The following is a 22193-nucleotide window of genomic DNA, read 5'->3' as shown; positions in this document are numbered from 1 at the left end:
TTTACCAGCAACAGTTTTGCTCAAGGTCACACCACTAATAAGTGGTGGAACTGGAATTCACACTCAAGAAGTCTAATTCCAGAGCTTGAACTCTAAACTACTATAATATGTTGCTTTTCTTTGTCTTTAAGAACAAACCTGTTATTTACTTTTTAAATGAATCAAATGCTTCTAAATAAACATACAACTAAAACACAATAGTCAAAGTATCATGAAACCTTATAATCACATGATAAGGAAAGACTGAACAGTACAAAAGTACATACAGTTAACAATATCCCTCTTACACCTGCCCTCCCACCCTGTCTACCTGGTACTTTTCAGTCTACAAAGGCCAATATTATAATGGTCAGCTACCACTTATTGAAAGGTGATTACACCAGAGATTACAGTTTTCCATTTACATACATATTATCTCAAATCCTTATAGTTCTAAAAGCTAAGTATTATTATTTTCACTTTATGGGTGAGAAAACAAAGAGGTTAAGAGGTAAAGCTAGTAACTACCATAACATCACCATTCCTGTTTAAGTGCTTTGGAAGTTAAATTTTGGCAATACTTCATTCCATCCTTACCTCTACCTGGAATCCATACTGCAGGACAACGTTTTTTATATCCTCATAGCTCAATTCTATGGAAAGTTCATTTGCCAAATTTTCAAAGTGGTATAGCAGAGGACCTATGGTTTAAAGATACTATGAATGAACTACTTAAATATAAACATGCACTAGTAGCCATTTAAACTGAACTCCAAGTTGAGAAATAAGTTGGGTAGAGGATGAAATGTAAAAAGGAAAGGTAAAGAACCATTACATTTGCCAAGGACAAGTATCCAGACCACTGAAACTTTGGCCAAGTAACTGCCATTTGAGTGCTGGGCCTACATTCATGGGGAGCGAGACCCTCTGGTATAACCGCCTTGCACTGTGATTCTCCACATCATGGGCCTGACACCTGTAACTCTTAAGGTCCTGAAGGAGTAGCTGAATCACAGAATGCCTAGTCCCCAAAATGCAAGGGTATACTGTAATTATAATTCCATAAGTAAATGCAAAACTGCAGTTACAAACTGAGTATCGCATGAAAACAGAGAAGAGTCCTCAAGCCAGACTGGGAAGGAAAAATGCAGGGGTAAGGGGGGTTGGAGAGTGATAGGCTGGGCTTCCTAGAAGGAAAAGGTGATACCAGAGCTGGCTTTTTTTTTTTTTTTCCCCCTTCTTTTTTGGCAGCACCTCGTGGCTTGCAGGATCTTAGTTCCCTGACCAGGGATTGAACCCGCGCTACCGCAGTGAAAGCACTGAGTCCTAACCACTTGACTGCCTTGTGCTGGCTTTTTAAGAGCACAGTTCATATCCCAGCTCTAACACCAACTAATTGTGTGCCTATGAACAAGTCACTAACTCTGTCCCATCTGTAACATGACTTTAACGTGAGATAACACACCTGGCATATTGTAGGCATTAAGTTCATCAAAGCTATTACAACTTCTTAAAATGACATTCCCCCTTTACTATTCTCTCACTCCAGATATCCAAGGAACTATCACCTGACTCAAACCAAATTTTCCAATCTTTTAGTCTCACATTTTGCCCAATCTATCGGCTTTATCCAGGTACTAAAGGATTAATCTAGACAATCATCTCTGCACCTTTCATTGGGTTAATTATAAACCCTGAGACCAACTCACCACCCACACCCCATCCCCACTGCTCATACCATGTGCTAATAATCACAAGAGATAAAAGTAACAAGACAAAGTTTCTGCTCCCAAACTGCTCACCACTCTGTGGAACATACTTACTTAGGGTTAAAAGGTTTTTCTTCTTCTCTTTTTTATTGTACATAAACCACTAGAAAAAAATAACTATAATTTATATATTAGTGCTCTTTTCAAAAGATAACAATGACTCCCCACCAAACTACTCACTCTATCAAGCTTCAATTCCTTTTAGCTGGATTAGTACTAGTAAAAATGAAAGATGCTACCATTTACTGAGCACCTATTGTAACCAAGATCATCCCAAAGCTTTTGAAGCCTTTTATTAAAGAATGCAGAGCCTCATAGCAAAGTCTTTCCAGCTCTAAAGCATATGCTGTTCCTTCTCTATTATTTTAAGAACCTCCAACAATATTGTTTTATTATATCTACATAAACACATTCCTAGGCCAGATTTTACTTCTACGTATGTTTTATTCCATTACAAGCTATATGTCTTAGGTTTCTTTTGAATCCACCATAATGCCCAGCATAGCACTGAATGTACAGTTAAGCATCTGTAACTTTACCACCCAAAGACAGCCATTACAATTGCGCTGTATTTTTCAGTCTCCTATCACAAATGGTACTTCAACAAATAGCTCTGTGTATATTTCAGATTCTCCCTTACAAAGGCATTCCTTGAAGTGAAATTTCCAGGTCAAAGAGAATAAACAGGGCTTCCCTGGGGTCGCAGCGGTTAAGAATCCGCCTGCCAATGCAGGGAACACGGTTCGATCCCTAGTCTCGGAAGATTGCACAGGCCGCGGAGCAACTAAGACCATGCGCCACAACTACTGAGCTTGCACTCTAGAGTTCGTGAGTCACAACTACTGAGCCTGCGTGCCACAACTACTGAAGCCCACGCACCTAGAGCCCGTGCTCTGCAACAAGAGAGGCCACTGCAATGAGAAGCCTGTGCACTGCAATGAAGAGTAGCCCCCGCTCACTGCAACTAGAGCAAGCCCAAGCGTAGCAACGAAGACCCAATGCAGCCAAAACTAAATTTATTAAATAAATAAATAAAATAAAACAAAGAGAATAAACATTTTTACTGACTTGATTCAAACTGCCAAAATGCTTTCCAAAGGAGAAAATAACAGTTTTCACTCACAATTGCAATGGTAAGTACTTGTTTTAACACCTTACTTAGGAAGGGGTGGGAATACAATGGTACAGTCACTCTGGAAAACTGGTTGGCAGTTTCTTGTAAAGTTTTACATACATGCACCACATATGACCCAGTAATTCCACCAGTAGGTACTTATCCAAGAGAAATGAAAACTTGGGGCTACAAGATTTGTACTCAAGTGTTTATAGCAACTTTATTCATAATCATAATTTGGGAACAACCCATATGTCCATCAACCAGTGAAAGAATAAAAAATGTATATCCATACAGTGAAATATTACTCAGCAATAAAAAAGAAACAAGCTACTGGTATATGCAACAAAATGGATGAATTTCAAAAGCATTATGCTAAGCGAAGAAAGCCAGACACAAAAAGCAACTTACTGTATGATTCTATTTATATGGTATTCTGGAAAAGGGAGAACTATAGTAACATAAAACAGAGAACTGCCAGGTATTAAGGATGAGAAAACTGACTACAAAGGGGCACAAGAGACCTTTTGGGGACGATAGAAATGTTCCCTATCTTGACAGAGGTTAACAGTTACATGATTATCCAGCTTTCAAAATGCATCAAACTGTACACTTAAAAAAAAAAAAAGGTGAATTTATTATGTCAACTATACCCCTCCCAAATCTAACTTAAAAAGAAAAAACACAATAAGTATTTGCTAAATTGGCAAGAGGAAAACAACAGGCCAGACATGATTCCATCTGCATTTCCTTGAGGCTGAGCAGTTTTTCACATTTATTACCTGGTCTCTCATTCTTTAAATGAATGTTTACCAAGCACCTAGCAAATACCTGGCACTGGATATATAAAGATGAATAAAACACTGCCACACTCCTCAAGGAGTTCTTTAGTTTCTCAACTCGCGTGTCTCTTCACATTTTTTAATGGAAATAACAGAAGAAGCAAAGAAATATTTTTTCCTTGACCATAAGTATAAAGCAAGCTCAGTAAGAGAAAGCTAAAATAACATGAAATTTCATAAAAATAAAATCAAACCAATGAGTAATCCTAACACTCAGAGATAACCACTTGAAAACTTAATGTATCTCCTTGCAGTCTTTCCCTGATGCATTAGCATGAGATATTACGTATATAGTTTTGCATCTTACACTTCATTCGGAACATTTCACTATTTTATTGATTATTTCTGGAGAATGGTTTTACTATGTGGCTATCCTATGACTATCCATTCCATTACTGTTAGAAATGTAGGTTCAGTCTAAGTTTTCACTCAGTGAGTATGTCCATTAATTGGTCTTTAGTCTTCACCCATATCTAATTATTTCACTCTGACAGACTTCTACAAGTATAATTAACCTAACACACGTACGTAATACTGAATGCAATTATGTAATAGGTTAGCTGGCAAGGCAAATATTTGAGGCTTTGTGGGCCACATACAGTCTCAACCACACATTCTTATTTGTGTGTCCCCCTACCCCAACGCTTTAAAAAATACTCTTAGCTGGTGGGCCATAAATAGGCGGCTGGCTAAATTTGGCCTGTGGGCGATAGTTTGCCAAACCCTGACCAGTGTATGAATTGTTAAGATTTTATCATACATTATCAAAATGTTTTCTTCTTGAATAAAGTTTTATTACTATACTCCCACTAGCAGTACATAAGCACACCCTATCTCACTGTACCTTATCTAAACATCAAGCAAAAAATTTAAAAATCTACCCAATATGATACGTGAAAAATGGCATCTCATGTATATTTATTTGATTAGCAATGAAGGTGAACATTTTTCCCCCTGTATATAGGTCATTTACATTTACTCTTTTATAATTTATACATTTTTGTTGTCTATTTCACTTCTGAGTAGGTTTCTCTTAAAGACTTTTACTTTTTTTTCCCTTTCCAATTTTTTTCTAAGGAAAAAAATAGAGCTCATTGCAAAAATACAAAAACATATAAAGGAACTTCTGCTTCCTGTAAAGGCAGGTTAGGTTATTCAGACCAATGTTTCTACTGAAAACAACTAAAATTGGCGTATATAATTTATTTTTTTAAATCTTAAAAATAAAGAATACATGGCAAGTTACTAAGAAACTACCAGGAGCCCAGAGGATTAACCAGAGGTAAAGCTAGATGCCATTTTTTTTACCCTGAGGGTATTTGACTATCCATATGAAATGGGCCTGCAATTTAACAAACTCTTTTGGCCAGGGTGATAAAAAGACAAAACTCTGAGCCTACCCAAGGTAGGTCTGACAGATCACCCAACATTATATTTGGAATCTTACAGGCGACCTTCTTCTTCTTTTTTTTTTTAAATTTTTTTAAAAACATCTTTATTGGAGTATAATTGCTTTGCAATGCTGTGTTAGTTTCTGCTGTATAACAAAGTGAATCAGCTATACATATATAACCCCATATCCCCTCCCTCTTGCGTCTCCCTCCCACCCTCCCTATCCCACCCCTCTAGGTGGTCACAAAGCACCGAGCTGATCCCCCTGTGCTATGCGGCTGCTTCCCACTAGCTATCTATTTTACATTTGGTAGTGTATATATGTCCATGCCACTCTCTCACTTTGTCTTATGGTCTATCTTTAAGGTAAGAAATAAGTAAACTGAATTCTATCCTTTAACCTGGGGGTGGGGGGGAAGGGGGTTGCAAGAAAAGCTGACCTAGTGCTTACTAAACAAGGGGGTAAAAAGAGAAAAAAAATAATTTTGGAGAGATATTGTAAATCATGCTTTAGCCCTAGGGTAGATTTTCAGCTTAATTTTACATAACATGAGTGGTCCAATGAACCTCAAGTCCAGGTTTTAGTTTAATATTTAATTTTAATTTAATTTAGAATTTAATATTCTGTTGTTTTTCTGATAATGTTCCAATCTTCTCCCAGAAGCAAATGCACATTCCTTTGGAGAAAAAACCCTTTAATGTAGGTCTCCAGAAATCTCCAAAAGTAACTTCTCAAGGGCAATGAGCAATAAATAAATGGTTAAGGTCCACAGCCCAGGGAAACAAAGAACCATAAGCAAGAACCAGCAGGAACAGGAGAAAGCAGAGACTCACCTGCAAAGACTTGAGATATTACAATTATTGGACAAAATACACAGTATTTTCAAAGAAATAAAAGACTATCTTGAAAATATATTCAGAGAATGGAAGATTCTTAAATGACATAGACCAAAACACACAAACAAACAAAACAAAAAAAAACCCACCTAATAGAAATAAAATAGATATTAGACACAGTGAAAGAGAGAATTTGTGAATGGGAGGACAGGTCAGAATAAATTATCCAGAATGCAAAACAGAAAGACAAAAAAATGGCAAGTAAAGAGAAGTGAAAGCTAGAGTGAGAAGGTCTAAAATACATTTGATTACATTTCCAGGAGAGAAAAAGAATGAGGGAGAGGAGATTTATGAAATAATAGAAATAATACGTGTTACTACTTATTTTGATGCTATGCTTGTCTCATATTGGCAAGTGGAGACCCTTTTTTAAGCTAAGATTTTTCAGAACTGATGAAAAAATTTACAGACTCAGGTAGCCCAATAAACTATAGTTTTTGTTTTTGTTTTTGTTTTTGTTTTGCGGTACGCGGGCCTCTCACTGTTGTGGCCTCTCCCGTTGCGGAGCACAGGCTCCGGACACGCAGGCTCAGCGGCCATGGCCCACGGGCCCGGCCACTCCGTGGCATGTGGGATCTTCCCGGACCAGGGCACGAACCCGTGTCCCCTGCATCGGCAGGCAGACTCTCAACCACTGTGCCACCAGGGAAGCCCAACTGTATAGTTTTTAGAAAGAAAAAATCACAACTAGAAGTAATATTGAACCTGAAAAAACTACGAAGTGAAAAATCTTAAAAACAAAACTGATTACTTAAAGAAGCAACAGTTAAAAGAGCTAAAGTCTCAACAGAAGCTAGAAGCCACTGGAATGATATCTTCCATGTACTGAAAGCTATATGCCAACCTTGTACTCTATACCTAGTGTTGCTTGGGAACTAAAAGTACCAGCATAAACTCATGATCTATAAACATGAACTGTGTCTATAGACATAGAAGGGTACAAACATATACTTCTAAAAAGGTCTAGAAGCAATACCATCACAGTGGTAAAATCCAGATTTTCATTTCTACATACCATTCCCCACTAAAAGGAACCAGGAATCCTTGGAAAAAATGACTGACTTCAGGGATCTCAGGCAGAAAAAGTATAAGATGAGCCTGGTATACCTGGTTATGCCAGAACGGAGGTGCTCAAAAAATGACAGGGATATGTCAAAAGGACACAGGAGCCAGCTTGAAGGAGATCCCATTTACCAAATCTGGGATAAGTTGATTTAAACCATTTATATCCTTAAGGTTCTAAAAGTTCCAGTTAAGAGACAGAGATTATTAGATTGGATAGTGAAAGAAAATTTAACTGTATGCTGTATATAAGAGACGCATCTAAAACATAAAGATACAGAAAGGATTTAAGAGAAAAAGATCCACCATACGATTATTAAAAGCTAGTGTAGGACTCCCCTGGTGGCGCAGTCATTAAGAATCCACCTGCCAATGCAGGGGACACGGGTTCGAGCCCTGGTCCAGGAAGATGCCACATGCCGCAGAGCAACTAAGCCTGTGCACTGCAACTACTGAGCCCGCACTCTAGAGCCTGCGAGCCACAACTACTGAGCCTACATGCCAAAATTACCGAAGCCCGCGCACCTCTATCCTGTGCTCCACAACAAGAGAAGCCACCGCAATGAGAAGCCCGCGCACTGCAACAAAGAGCAGCCCCCGCTCGCCACAACTAGAGAAAGCCTGCGCGCAGCAACAAAGACCCAACACAGCCAAAAATAAATTAATTTAAAAAAAAAAAAAAAGCTCATGTAGCTATACTGACATGCCCACTTAAAGAAACATGGCTTGCATCTGTGCAAAACAGACAGCTGGCACTCAAAATCCAGCAAAAAGTTTTATAGCCAGGGTAGGGAGGTGTTGGGGGTAGGAGTAGGGTGAACTGGTGGTCACTGCCTGATCATTTTCCAATGCAGACTTTTAATTAATCCTCTTCTTTTCTGTCCTACATTTCATACTCACTCTCTACTAGGCCATGCTTTCATAAATTCTGCTCCTTTTCCATTTACTTTTTCCAGGGAATTAAACTTCTGGTCTCCTGCCTGAGCATGGACTGGAAGGGGGCATAAGGTAGGCATCTTGGTTACATAAGAGGTCAACTGTTTCCTAAATATAGATTTTTTAACTTATGTTGTTTTCATTTGGTGCCTTATTTTCCAGGGTTATTCCACGTCAACCAGCTCTATTCACGTTGGTTTCTTTGCACAACTTATCCACCTACCCCATCTTCTGAAATACTGTTACATTCTTTCGTCCCCTGATGACATCCCTGCCATTATTTGTTCGTGTGTTTTATACCTTTTTATAAACTGTAACAAGATCTCAGTGAGGAGATAATGTATGTGTTCAATCATCCACCTTTTATAGGAAATTGTTCATGTTTTTAAAAATTCTGTAGGTTTACAGTGCTTTCAAATCTGATAGGCTCCATTTCTCATTACGCTTTACAAAGACCTCCTTTGGTACTTTAACCTGTTTATCCTTCCAGATGAAGTTAGATTCAATTTGCTAATTCCCTGCCCTCCGCTATCCAACTATAAATGTATCAGTGCATGGGCACAGACACGCACACCTACACCCCCACTTTTAAAAATAAATTCTGTATAAATGCATTTAAGGGGTACTGATCACCATGAAAAACGGTTGCACAGGATGCACAGGCCTTCTTCTGCATTTTGCCAGACCAGAGCCTTTCCCAAAGGACATATGCAGAAGAGTTCCCTTGAAAAGCTCACTAGTTTTCCAGAACCTAGGAAACATTAAAGTGAATACCTTAAATACCTCTTAAAGCATTTTATAAATTAATAATATTCCCAACTCTAATCTCATATAATGTCGCAAATTTTTCATTACAATTTAACTTCCAATGTAACTTTTTAGTATTCCAGAATGGCTAGCAGTTACCTCTCTCATTACATATGAGTATGTTGACATTCTGGTCTATGTAAGCATGATTAGGGTGAAACTGTCCCCGAAGGGCTGGGGACACACTCTCAGTTTATAGATAAAACTAATTTTCCAAGTCCACATGGCTGAAGCCAAAACCATAGGAATGTTATGAATTTACCAATATAAATGCCATTTTATTAAGTCCCTTGGCAGCAAACTTCTGTGGCATCTTAACATTACTTTGATCCTGATTTCAAATTCTGAAACAATACATCCATTCATACACCTAACAGTTGCTAAATATTCACTCCAAGTGAGGAAGAGGCATTAGATTCCTGACCTCATCAAGCTTAAAGACTAGTAGGGGAAACAAAAAGATGACTGACTATACCACAATGTGTTAAATGCTAGGGACAGATTCTGTGAGAATATAAAAGAGAAATACAGGATATTTAACCCAATCTGAAAGGATCTCCTGAGCTGAGTGTTAAAGAGCACATAGGGAAGAGCCAAATGAAAACAGAGAAGAAAAAGAAAGGGCTTCCTAGGCCAGAGGACTAGCACCTGAGGTCAGGGCAGCGGCAGTAAAAAAGAAAAGGAAAAAATGAAGCTGAGACACAAGATAGAAGAAAGATCACAAAGGGCACTACACATCCAGAAGAGTTTAGGTTACCAACAAAGTTAGACTTTTATGCAGGGAGTCTGTCAGGGATAGATTTGCACATTGGGAAGATCACTCTGGTGGTAAATGGAGAAACTGAAAGAGGTGTAGAGGGTTGAAGATAACTTGAAAGCAGGGATACTCTTAAGAAAACTACTGCATTAATCCAGGCAAGCAATGATGAGGGCCTGGACTGGGGCATTAGCACAAGGCTAGAGCAATGGTTTTTGATCAAGGGTAGTTTTGCATTTTTGGCTGTCACAACTGGGGAAGTACTACTGGAATCTAATAGGTACAAGCCAGGGATGCTGTCAACCATCCTACAGTGTACAGGACAAACCCCCAACCCTCAAATGACTGCATAGTCAGAATAATGCTAAGTTATAGACTGACCCAGCACAAGCCTGCAGAGGTAGCTGATAAGGCATTCAAGGGGTTGGATGGGGGCTGTCAGCCTGTCTCTGCCATATATAAGCTCCACAACCTTTCTGCTAGTTACTTAACCCAAGATTCAGTTTCTTCAATTATAAAATAGCAATAATCCCATTTCAACATAGGGTTGTTTTGAGACTAAACAAGGTATTTTTAAGTGGCTAACATAATGCCTAACCCACAGGGAGCAAATACCCAGTAGGTAATGTTATCTGTCAATCATTCCTCAGGAAAAAGAATACTTTTCTTTTAAGGAAGACCCAAGGTTAGAGATATTTGCTTCATACCATGGCTACAGTTTACAGCTGCTCTCATCTTTCCTATGGACTTCTAAAGAGAAGTCTGGAAAAGACCTACTACTACCTGTAGGCTTAGTCCTACTGGCTAAATCTCTGGTAAAGTCAAATCATTAAAGAGAGCACGTAACAGAACCCACCAACAAAACTACACCAATACTGAAGACACCAAGGACTCAATGTTTATCTGACTTTTATGTAATATAAAGTCTTCCTTAGTATGGATTATATATCCTACTAAAAAAGACAAGTATATTTACCTTGATTATCATTATTCTCCCTTTATTTTAAAGGAAGAGTATAAAATTGGCAATTTCCCTTAGACTCTAGATGGGAAGAACCACGTCATACTCATTATTTGATTTCTAGCACGTGGCAATAGGATGCAGTAAAAAGGCTTTTGCATAAATTAAATTATATTTCTACCCTTTCTTAAACTCAAGGTAGTCACAAAAATTATCATACCTACTCTTTTCCTAGTATGTATATGTACTGGGGAGGATGTTTCCATGGGAGAGATTAAGTGCTTTCCCTCAAATGTTTCATTACAGAAATAAAAAAAGAACACTTCCTTCTTAAAGGAAGCGTTGTCTCCATGGAATGGAGGGTGGGGAAGATGAGGGAACGATTATAATCAAGTTAATAGTTAGTACCTCTTTGAAATTATGACTGCTGTGAGACTGACCGAGTATGAATATACAAATTTTGGGGGTTCTACTGCTTTTGGAGGAACTAACTATGATTGGAGGAACTGTACCAATAACTAGAATGCAGTCTAAAGGAAACTGCAGAGGTTTTAAAACATGTATGACATAATTACAACTTCCGTGAACATTTAGTACTGTGAAGTTACCAAATGCAGAACAGCTCTAAGTACTCAGATTAATGTGTAAATTCTAATAAATACTGAGGAACTTACCTAGATTTATCCAAATTCCACCTGGTTTGAGTATTTTCCATATTGTGTCAATATAATCAATTACATTGTGAGCTGTGTCTATGAAGAAACAGGTAGCAATACAGTCCCAGGTACCTATTCAAGGAAAATCAAATTACTACATGTTATATTATTTTGCCTTTCTTTTAATGAATTCTATAAAGGTACCAGTTACCTCTTTACAGACTATGAATATTTCATTTAACTGCAGGGGTATAGAAGCTAAACTCTTCCAATCAACTGCTATAATCAAGGCTACCAAATAATCATTTATGAGATACTTTGTAATTCATAAGAGCTTTTATTACTAATTTGATAAGGTAATCAATTTGGAAATCATTTTTGATAACCTATATCACTATATCCTTACCAAATAATATTTATAAGAGTTTTGTTTATAATCTTTTCAACTTCTAGCCTTCATTTTAAATCAGTTAAGATGAAATAATATCTGAATTTTAAGTTGTGATTTAAACCAGTGTTAGCTACCAATTCCGGAAGGTTTCAAAAAGACTGCATGCATTTGCTGCCAATTGGGAAATGAATGGCATCAGAATACATAAGCGTCCACCAGTACTTGGGAGAACTGCCAGTTGAAAAGGGGGATGGGGGCAGTCAGCAGCAGTGGGTGGGAACCCAGCAGAGAACTCTGTTTGCCTTCTGGAGGCTGTGGCCTGGCACAGAGACAGAAGAGACTGCATTGAAGGTGGCTGTCTGTACAAATAAGGCACTTGATCCAACTGCGGATTACCTTCACCATCTCCTCTTTCAAACCTGCTCCAGAAGAAAGTCACTTTTACTTGACAAAGCAATGTTTTCCATTATTTCACTCCTATTTTGAGACCCTGCTCCCTAACTTACCCCCAGCACCTAACACCTTCTATCTCCCTCCTTCTACCTTCAGAGTGCAGGTTTTCACAAGGTCAGCGTTCAGGGAAAAACAAACAAAAACTTTACTATCTTGTTCCTCTCCCGCTCTAATCTCTCCAAGGCCTCCCATTTCTCTCAGAACAAAATACAAAGTCTTCACTGTGGCCTACGAGTCAGCCTCACCAAACCCACTCCAACCTCATCTCCCATCATTTGCCCACTGCTTATCAAACCCCAGCCAAACTGACCCTCTTACTCTTCTTGAGCAGAACAAGCATACTTCCCACTCCCTAATCTTCTTTCCTTTGCCATTCCCCCTGCAACACTTGCCCCCACATATCTGAATGGCTTGCTTCTTCATTCCTTTGAGGTTCTCTGCTCAATCTTTCTTCTTAAGTTCCCCTTTTAGAAAGATCTGCCCTGGGAATTCTATATAAACCAGCAGTCTCTCCCCAGTCACTCATTATTCCCTTTACCCTGCCTTATTTTTTCTTCCTCACAATATTAATTTGTTATCGCCTCTCTCTCCGAACTAGAATATGGGTCCCCTGTGCACAGGGGCTTTGTTTTGCTCACTGCTCTCTTTGCAATGCCTGCTACTTAGCAGGCACTCAACAAATACCTGTTAAATGAATGAACTTACTGACCCCTCAGCCTTCTATTTTTTTTCTTCCTTTTATTGCCAATCCCTCTCTCCTCTTTCCCCATTATCATCTCCCTTTCTCTAATGCCTAGCTCAAATTTCTTCAACATTTTGCCAGGCTGAAGTCCAAACTTCATAGCCTGATTATAAAGGTCATCCACAATCTGGAACCAACCTACTTCTCTAGCCGTATCGCCCATTAAATCCCCAAATGTCCTTTTTCCTTCCAGTAAGGCTATTCTACCATCCCCGATTACCTAACTCATTCATATCTTTGTACCTCTGAATGCCATTCCTCCCTATCCTTCAAGTCACAGTCTCTCCACAAAGAGCTCACTTCTCACACTAACCTACTTCCATCTTTATTGTATTCATTACTCAACCTTTGTTTACATGTTGTCTTATATTAATAGACCCAACAGATTCTAAATTTCTTAATTGTGGGATCTCATATTTCTTTATATTTCCCATCACTGCCTTATACATAACTTTGAAAATATTCTAAATTGTTGCTGAAGTATACCTTATATTCTATCGTCAAAATGAATGACCACAACGCTGGCCTAGTATAAAATTAGCTCATTAAATTTAGAATAAAGCATGTGATCTTTGGACTTACTGCATTCTGAGTATATCTCCTGAAAATCTCCTGCTGTCATAGAAAAGTTAGAACCGGGAGGAAGACTGTGGGGGTCAACATCAGGGAAAAAGATGGGTCGAATCTGATCAGCTGACCTCCGGTTATTGCTAAACTGATGAATCCAGGGATAAAGCTTATATTTATTAATTTCAGAACATCTGCAAAATATGAGCATAAAATTCAGTGTTAACTAAATATTTTACCAGGGAAATCTACTTTAAACACTAAAATATAATCTGTTTGATTGAAGATTTACTTATATAATTAATACTTAAAAGTGTTACCACTACACTCCACCCAATTATCTGAAACTCCACATAGGCATGTAGATGAGTAACCAATCACGGATTAAAACACAGAAACAAAATTAAGGTAAATTCAGATATATAAATGTGCTATTTTCACTCAAATTTTTAAAAATATATCACTGAAACTCAAGCTCAAGTAAAAAAGTCTAAGTTTTTTTTTCAAAAAAGGTATGGGTTTTGTTTGTTACCTAATTATTTTAATAATTTTGTACAACACTCTCCTTTCTACCTTCTCACTATCCCCTAACTCACACTGCTATCAAGACAACACATTATTTAAACAAGGCAGCTATTTATTTTTTTCTCTAACACACCTCTTCTCGCTTTAAAAACTCTTTTCCACTACTTTCTAAATGAGGCCACAGAAGTTCTGCGAGATCTTTCCAACTCAGATATGTGAGCCATTTATAAGAATTTGACTAAGAAAAAAATTATGATTGCTACATTATAATCTTACTCCACTAAAGAAACAAAGGGGTGAATAAGTTTAAGGAACAATAAGAAAATACTCCTTCCAGGACAATACTTAGCCCAAAATTCTGCAGAGAAATCATTTCAGTTTCATGGAGTACCCAATCACTTTTTAAAACATCACTTACCCATCCCGTTCAACATTCTGTTAACTAGGCAACTAATTAAAGTAGTAATTGTATAAGCAATTTAATTTTAATCAGAAACATTTATGATATATACCATATTTAAACACTACGTACTTATCTTCAAATTCAGAATTCTGCAAAAATAGGTAAGTCAATCTGATTCTGAGAAATTACTATTTCCAGCAAAAAGTAAATTAAATACCTGTTGAGTACAAAGTTGGAAGAAAAGAGCATAAAAAAACTCCATTCATTTCCTTGACAAGCATAACCTAGCATAGCTATTTCCCAGGCCAGTCTTCCTAGTCCAGCACCAGGTACCAGAATATTTACTTTAGAAGGATCCCTGAAATGAAATAAGGCAATTATGTCCAACCCCTCAAAGAAAAGGGGAAAAAAAAATAGACAAAATCCATATTAACAACTAAAAACTTAAGATATTTAGTAAGAATAAGCTCACTCAAGACTCTGACTTCTTAAATTTGAGAAATATTTCTAAATATCAGTGAGAAATAAGGATATAAAGAATTATCAAATGTTCAGTTGTTGTTTTAGGGTTTTATCCCCAAAGTATTATTTTTAAGAAGAAAAAGGAGTCGCCTTATATCCAAGACTTATGAAGACACTCATATTCCTAGTAGCTATCACCTATCTGGGAAGACAAATTATTCCAAAAAGGATCCCTATACCTACAAAGAGACTGAACAAAATTATTTTAGCATATGAGACAGTAAAACAAGACATAACTTTATTTCTGAATTCTATATGTAATACAATGGTTTATGTGACCAAATTAAGTACAAGCAGATCTTAATGTGTCAGGTCTCTCCTTAAAATCTTATATATTTCAATTGGCAAAAGAAGCTGGAGCTGGGATATTCTCATGGGGAAAATGGGGAACTGCCTTCTAATTGAGCATATATGATGGCAAACATATCACACCAAACCAGAGGTTCACAATCAAACTGTTCTCCACTTATTAGCATCACTCTACCATCACAAATTTCCTTTACTGTAACATCTGTCATTCTATTTTCAGACCACTGAAAAGCCTTAGCAAAGCAAAGACTTTTCTCAGTACTTCTGGCAAATCAACATAAGCCTAATGGAACTAAAATGTGTTCTTGTGAAAAACCAGAGAAAAATGTGTATAATCAGCTGTCATTGTGTCAATTAAAAAGGAATTTCATTATTGTCTGTATTCCCCAAATTTAGCTCATAAGTCAAATCCGATTTCCAAGTCTACTCCCATGAACAATTCTTTTTTATCTTTAAACTGTATGGGCTTTAAGTTTGATGTGCTCCAAATGGCAACAGGACTTTTTACTAGTAGCCCATATGATAACCTGTAGCATTTCCCACTTTGAAATGAAAAGAAACAAATACAACTATGGGGCTTCTGAAAATTCAGTCTACAAATACAGTAACAAGGGAATTTGCCCAGCGTCCTTCAATCTTAAATATCTATACATGGAACATGTATTTGTATAAAAATCGCAACAAAGTCTATTTAGTCTGTTTTACTGCTGAATTTTATATATACAATAAGGCATAGACTGAAATTTGTTAAAAATGATTTCTGACAAATAGGCTTAATATGATTAGTAAGATATTCTTTAATACTTGACATGGACAAACTAATGCCAAGGTGCCTTATAACAGTTTTCACTAAAATAAAATAGAATGTTTCCTTTTCATTCTGGACTATATGCAATATGTTTGTAGGTGCGAACACTAATTTCTAATAAAGAGAACGGGTACATGCTCTCATTCTGTTCAGGCCTACCTATATTAGTTATCTAACATGAACATATATATTTTTAATACTAGAATCTGAAAAACTCCTCGCTGTAGGACTCTATGCTAGCCCTTGTATAAAGGACCGGCCACTGTCATTTTCTACTCCCCACCAGACCCACCAAAACACTTACTCTCCAGAACTACTACCTCTTTTCTTTTCCCAGTTCCCATTTGCCCAATCAAAATCATGTTTTTTCACAAGTGGCTGTTTTCAGCTTAGATTTTTTTTTAAAAAATCAAGGTAATGCAACAGAAAGTAAAAGGATCTGGAAGTAAATTCATAGAGTATTTAAATTTTTATAAAAACAATCACTAATAATCAATTTCTGAACGGCTCATAATCCGAGTAAAAGATTACCATGCAGAAATTAGAAATCATGTCAAACTTAAGGGAAAGTTGTGTTAATAACTGTACTGATATTTATTTTGTTCACTTAAAGAAAGTTAACTTTATGATAGCTATTACCAAATACTTCCAAACTGATCAGGCCTATAGAACTCTTTATCCCTACCTTGTGGCAGAAAGTTTCTATATAAAAATGCTATTAAAAGGCTGTCATAAAGCCATGGAATACAGAATACATCAAGCCTTACCTTAAGAGTTAGTAGAGATTACTATAGATCTATCAAGAGTTAGTAGAGATTACTATAGATCTATCAATTATTTGTATTACAGAAAGAAAAAAGAAGGATTTTAGTGGGAATATTAAAGGAGACACATTAAAACAAATTCTCTAAGAACTGAAAAAATGATCAAGAATCAAGCACTGAATGGGAGAATTCTTCCCCAAATCTTTGTTCTTAGCTAGATTTTTTTCCCCAATTGGGTCTTCATATAAGGGATATTAACAGCATAAAAGAAAGTCTCTCTAAACACAATGTGTATAAAACTAAGGCACTCTAAAAGGCATTTTCTAGTATGAGTTCTTATAAAGTCAAGGGCATTTCTACTCTGTGGAGAATAAGAGACATATAAGTCTAAGTATAGACCTTAATGGTGAACTGACTTAAACTTAGAAAACCGGGAATAGAGCCATATGACTAACATGTGCCTCAGTAATCAAATGTTGCCTGTTTGAGATTCTCGGCAAAAAACTGGCAAGCAAACAAGTTTATGTAGTTATTAAGGCCCAACTATGGAGAAGCAGGATATTCACTACAAATTTAACACCTCTGATAATAGTGGGAAAAGTTTCAATGGTTTCCCAGACAAGCAAGAATGAAGACGACAGAGAGCCCCTGTGTGTCTGAAGAGGCCGTGGATCATGTTTGCACCAACCTTTGTGATCCAACTATTTTACCAGCAGGAAATGTTGTTCTTGAAAGAAGTTTCCTTTATTGTACACAGAATGATTTTTGCATAGCAGCTGCAAATCAGCAAATTCCAACACACAAAATTCTTTTTCTCGGTGTGTCAGCAGAGTGACACTTAGCTGACCCCTGGTGATAGGAGTATGCACAACTTTCAAGCATCAAAAGTGCTGGGTTCTATTTGAATCACAGCGATTCACATGGTAAAAGCCACAACTCATTTGTGGCTACTAAATACTCAAAATGTGGTTAGTTCTAATTGAGATGTGTTTCAAGTATAAAATAAATACCAGATTTCATAGACTTAGTATAAAAAAGGAATGTAAAATATCTCATTAATAATCTTGTATACTGATTATATGTTAATATATTTTAGATATACTGGGTTATTAAAGTATATTATTAATTTCACCTGTTTCCATTTACACTTCTTATGTGACTACAAGAAAATTTAAAGTAACACAGGCAATTTGCATTGTATTTCTGTTGAACAGTGCTGGTCCATACAGAGAAATCATAAAAACACAATTCTGAGCAAAAAAACAATTGTGAAATGACACCACAAACCATTATATGACCTTTTAAAACACACAGAACACAATGTGTTGTTTATGTACATGTATATAGACACGTAGCTAATGCAGGAAGGTAAGATTAGAGTAACAAATTTATATGAGTTGTTATCTCTGGAAAGAGAGAAGAATGTGCTCTGTATTGTTTGCAGGGCAGTTTCAAGTGTATCTGTAATGTTTCTTTTAAAAAATACAGAAAAAAGAGATCTGAAGCAACTATGGCAAAATGTCAAGGTTTAATAGAGTTGGATGTTGAAACACTTTTTATTCAAACTAGAAAGTGGGTTAGAAATCAGAATTAGTGTCTAGCCCCTTCAAAAATATGGTCCCAACTTACTTATCTACTCCCAATAAAGAACTCCATATATCAGCAAGACAACTTCTCATCCATTTCAGAAAACACTTTCTCACCTGAGTCTTTAGAGCTCCTATAGAAACTGAGCTTAAATTATCACCGAATCTATAAAGGCTTTCTTTTTCCAAATATCCCAGGCAAAGCTTTAAGTCACTTCTCAATGCTTTCAGTACTTCATTCATATCTCTATTATAGTTTATATACCTAGTTCATCACTTCGCTTCTTTCATTTAATACAGGGGTAAGCAACTATGACCCACTAGCCAATCACCTGTAGTTGCAAATAAGGTTTTAGAACACAGCCATGTCCAGTCATTTATGTATTGTCTATGGTTGCATTCCCATGACAAGAGAGCGAAATAGTCAGTCCCCAGAGACCATATTGCCTTCAAAATCTAAAATATTTTCTATCTGGCCCTTTAAGAAAAAGTTTACCAATCCTGATCTAATGTATCTTGAACTTCTTTCCCAATCTGTGCACAGAGCTTTCTTAATCTGTTTTATGACTGAATAAGTAGTCCATTGTAATACTGCATAATAATGTATCAAAATTTGATAATTAAGGACAACTAGATTGTTTCCAATCTCTTGTTATTATAACATTAAAACTAATATTCTTGGCATAAATAGTTTCCCTCATGTACCTCTGTGGATAGCTTTCCCAAAACTGAACTGCAAGGATCAAAAGATATGCATTTGAATTTTGTTAAAATTAGCAAGTTGCCCTCCATAAAATTTTACTAATTTATTCTTCCATCAGCAGCATGTTTCCTCACACCTTCAGTAAGTTATATAACTTTTAAATCTTTACAATATAATGGATGAAAATGGCATCTTAGTGTGTTTTGTTTTTTTTGTTCTGTTTTTTTTTTGCGGTACGCGGGCCTCTCACTGTTGTGGCCTCTCCCATTGTGGAGCACAGGCTCCAGACGACGCGCAGGCTCAGCGGCCATGGCTCACGGGCCCAGCTATTCCGCGGCATGTGGGATCTTCCCAGACCGGGGCACGAACCCGCGTCCCCTGCATCGGCAGGCGGACTCTCAACCACTGCGCCACCAGGGAAGCCCCTTAGTGTGGTTTTTACATTTGCATTTTTGTATGAGATTAAGCACCCTGTATTTCTTTTTCTGTTTACTATTTACACTATTTTTCTACTAGGTTATAGTCTTGAATTGTTTTTCCACTGAGTTATTACTCTAGATTTGTAAGCACTTGAAATCCTGGAATGTAGGTGCTTGAGATCTTGATTTGAAAGAAATCTGAAATATATATCTGTCTTTGTTCTAAGAGGACTTTCTGGATAGAAAAAAGAGACTATTTTCAGTCTCTAAACTACTTTGGCATTATTTGGCAATCTCCATTTGCTCTTTTAAAATGGTTTCTTACAGCTAAAAATAATCCTTTTAAAATGTGTAAATCTTAACAGTTACTATCTCTGATAGATTAAACAATATGATTTTTTAAAATCCTTTTATAAATTATAACTTACATTCTTTATTTCAATCTAAGTGAAAAATGCTTCTTTAAAGCTCAGCATATTTCTTCCTAATGCTCAACTATATAAAAGAAAAACTATATTCAATATAGTCAATAGTATATCATTGTCTTCTTGAAGTGTTAGACATATACTGAAATGCAAAGGCATAATAGATTTACCACCCACAAACAAAATATCACTTCAAATTCTTCTAAAATAGAATGGGTTAACAAAATTAAGCTCTAGAAAGTACAGTCCAGAAATTTTCAGGATTCATTAAGAGAATATGATTCTACATGGTTGTGATTTCCCATTTCAAATAGGACTCGTACCTAAGAATCTCTCCTTAGCAACTATAAACTTTATGGCACTAAATTCTTGAGCTAATAACTACTGAAGTGTTTGGCATTCAGCACAATTAAAACAGCATTTCCTTAATTTAAAAATAGACCCCAATATAGATGTTAATCTGTGGCTTCAAAGCTGCTTGTACTTGTAAACTCAGACGCTTAAAAATTCTAAACAGGAACAAATTGGACAAACTGATAAGACAAATATGCTTTCATAGGAAAAATTATTTTAATGATCACAAGTACAGTTAATTTATGCATATTTAGGTATATTGTTTTTTGCAGACAGCTCAGTTAGAAAAGGCCTTTATTGAAATTTCAAAAAGAAAAGAACACAATCCAAAGGCTAGCTGACATAAATGTAAGTCAAATTCAGCCTGAGCGTAAAAATATAAAATTCTCACGTGCTTGCTGTGGCACAAACAGAATCCTAAAAATTTATCTGAGACCCAAACTTAACCAGGATTTACCTCGAGTCAACTCTGAAGAGCTATAATTATTTCCCTTTTCCAGGACTCGGAGTTTACTTTTTATGGCAAAGTTATAACTTTAATATGGATAAAGACTTTGCTGTATTTTATTAGGTTTATTTTTTACGTTTTTTTTTAATAGCTCATCTTATCTATTATAAGGAAACCAATCTAAGTTTAACAAGCAAAACAAATGACATAGGAAGAAACATGTAAATTTTCCATTGGGTACCAGAATGCCAAAAATAAAGTTTGATATTTTGGTGCACTTCATTTAAAGTTCATATATCAATGTCCACTTTTATAACATTGATTACTTTCAGGGAAGGGAAATGGGTAGCTGGGTAGGAAACTTTATATCCTTTGAAATGTTTAAAATTTTGAACCCTGCAAAATGTTTTACCTATTCAAAAATTTTTTCAATTATTTACTTATTTTAAAGAAACATTAAGAGTTAATGTTAGAAACACTGAGTGAATTCATCCTTTTCTCACCAGTCTACATTGTATCTGCCAACAGTAATAATAATAACAACAACAATAACAGGGACTTCCCTGGTGGTCCTTCCAATGCAAGGGACGCGGGTTTGATCCCTGGCTGGGGAACTAAGATCCCACATGCCGCGAGGTAACTAAGCCCATGCACCGCAACTACTGTGCCCGTGCGCCACAACTAGAGAGCCCACACGCCACAATTACTGAGCCTGCGTGCCACAATGAAAGATCCCACGTGCTGCAACTAAGATCCAATGCAGCCAAAAGTACATAAATAAATTTTAAAATAATAATAACAATAACAGATAAATAATAGTAAAATAATACTTGTGCTAGTTCAGTAAGTACCTTTAACAATGACATGCCTTTTTAGTACAGCTAACATTGTTACGCTGACTGGATACCATGGTAATACACGTGATTCAATGATCACTGAGTATGAACGAAATCATGTTTAAAGTGCTAGAAATTATGCTGACTTAAGCATTTGGCCTTCCAAAAATACCCAAACTTTTGTATACTCCAACAGTAAAAAGTCTTATCTCACAACCTGCTTTTCAGAAACAAAGATATTTTGAATTTTGAGAAATACCTGGATTTTATGTTTACAAAAGCTATCAAACTATATTATCCATTATTTTATAAACAGTATATACATTGAGAGAGTGCACCAAGTAGGAACTTTAAGAATATATTTTTGGAAGCAGCAATATTTATAAAAGTTCCTTAAACTGAAAACATATATTCATAAAAAGTATGAAAAATAAGGAAATAATGAGACTAGATTATAATTCTAATAGTTGTAGAATATTTAAGGTAAGACTATCGATAAAAATTAACAAAAAAACTTGTAACATTTATTAAAGTAAACAAAGGTAGGCTTTAAGAATAGAAGAAAATTAATAGAACAAAGGAAAAAAAAATGATCATTTCATCTGACACAGAAAAGGTATATGACAAAACATTCTTTCATGACAAAAACTCTCAGGACAACAGGAATACAGGGAAAATTCCTCAATATAAAAAAGGGTATTTATGAAAAACCCAGAGCTAAATGCCCCCTTTCACCGCTGCTATGTATTGTTATGTACTTCCAGAG

The 22193-nt window shown here is 36.4% G+C and overlaps 1 protein-coding gene across 2 annotated transcripts in view; it reads right to left on the bottom strand.

The window, feature by feature from the left end:
* Positions 1-22193, bottom strand: part of CARNMT1 (carnosine N-methyltransferase 1) — a 40213-nt gene that overhangs the window by 3636 nt on the left and 14384 nt on the right. The window contains exons 4-7 of one of the 2 annotated variants that reach the window (XM_082842180.1): positions 14471-14611; positions 13341-13519; positions 11191-11304; positions 577-680 (exon numbers count right to left, since the gene is read on the bottom strand). In XM_082842180.1, coding sequence (XP_082698306.1) covers positions 577-680; positions 11191-11304; positions 13341-13519; positions 14471-14611 — 538 coding nt within the window. The remainder of the gene's footprint in view (positions 1-576; positions 681-11190; positions 11305-13340; positions 13520-14470; positions 14612-22193) is intronic. The other variant, XM_082842181.1, reaches the window with a different exon arrangement.

This window comes from Leucopleurus acutus (genome assembly GCF_964270905.1).
Source record: "Leucopleurus acutus genome assembly, chromosome: 7".
In the NCBI taxonomy this organism is placed as follows: domain Eukaryota; kingdom Metazoa; phylum Chordata; class Mammalia; order Artiodactyla; family Delphinidae; genus Leucopleurus; species Leucopleurus acutus.
The sequence above is the reverse complement of the archived record's forward strand: the minus strand, read 5'-3'. Positions and strand labels throughout refer to the sequence as shown.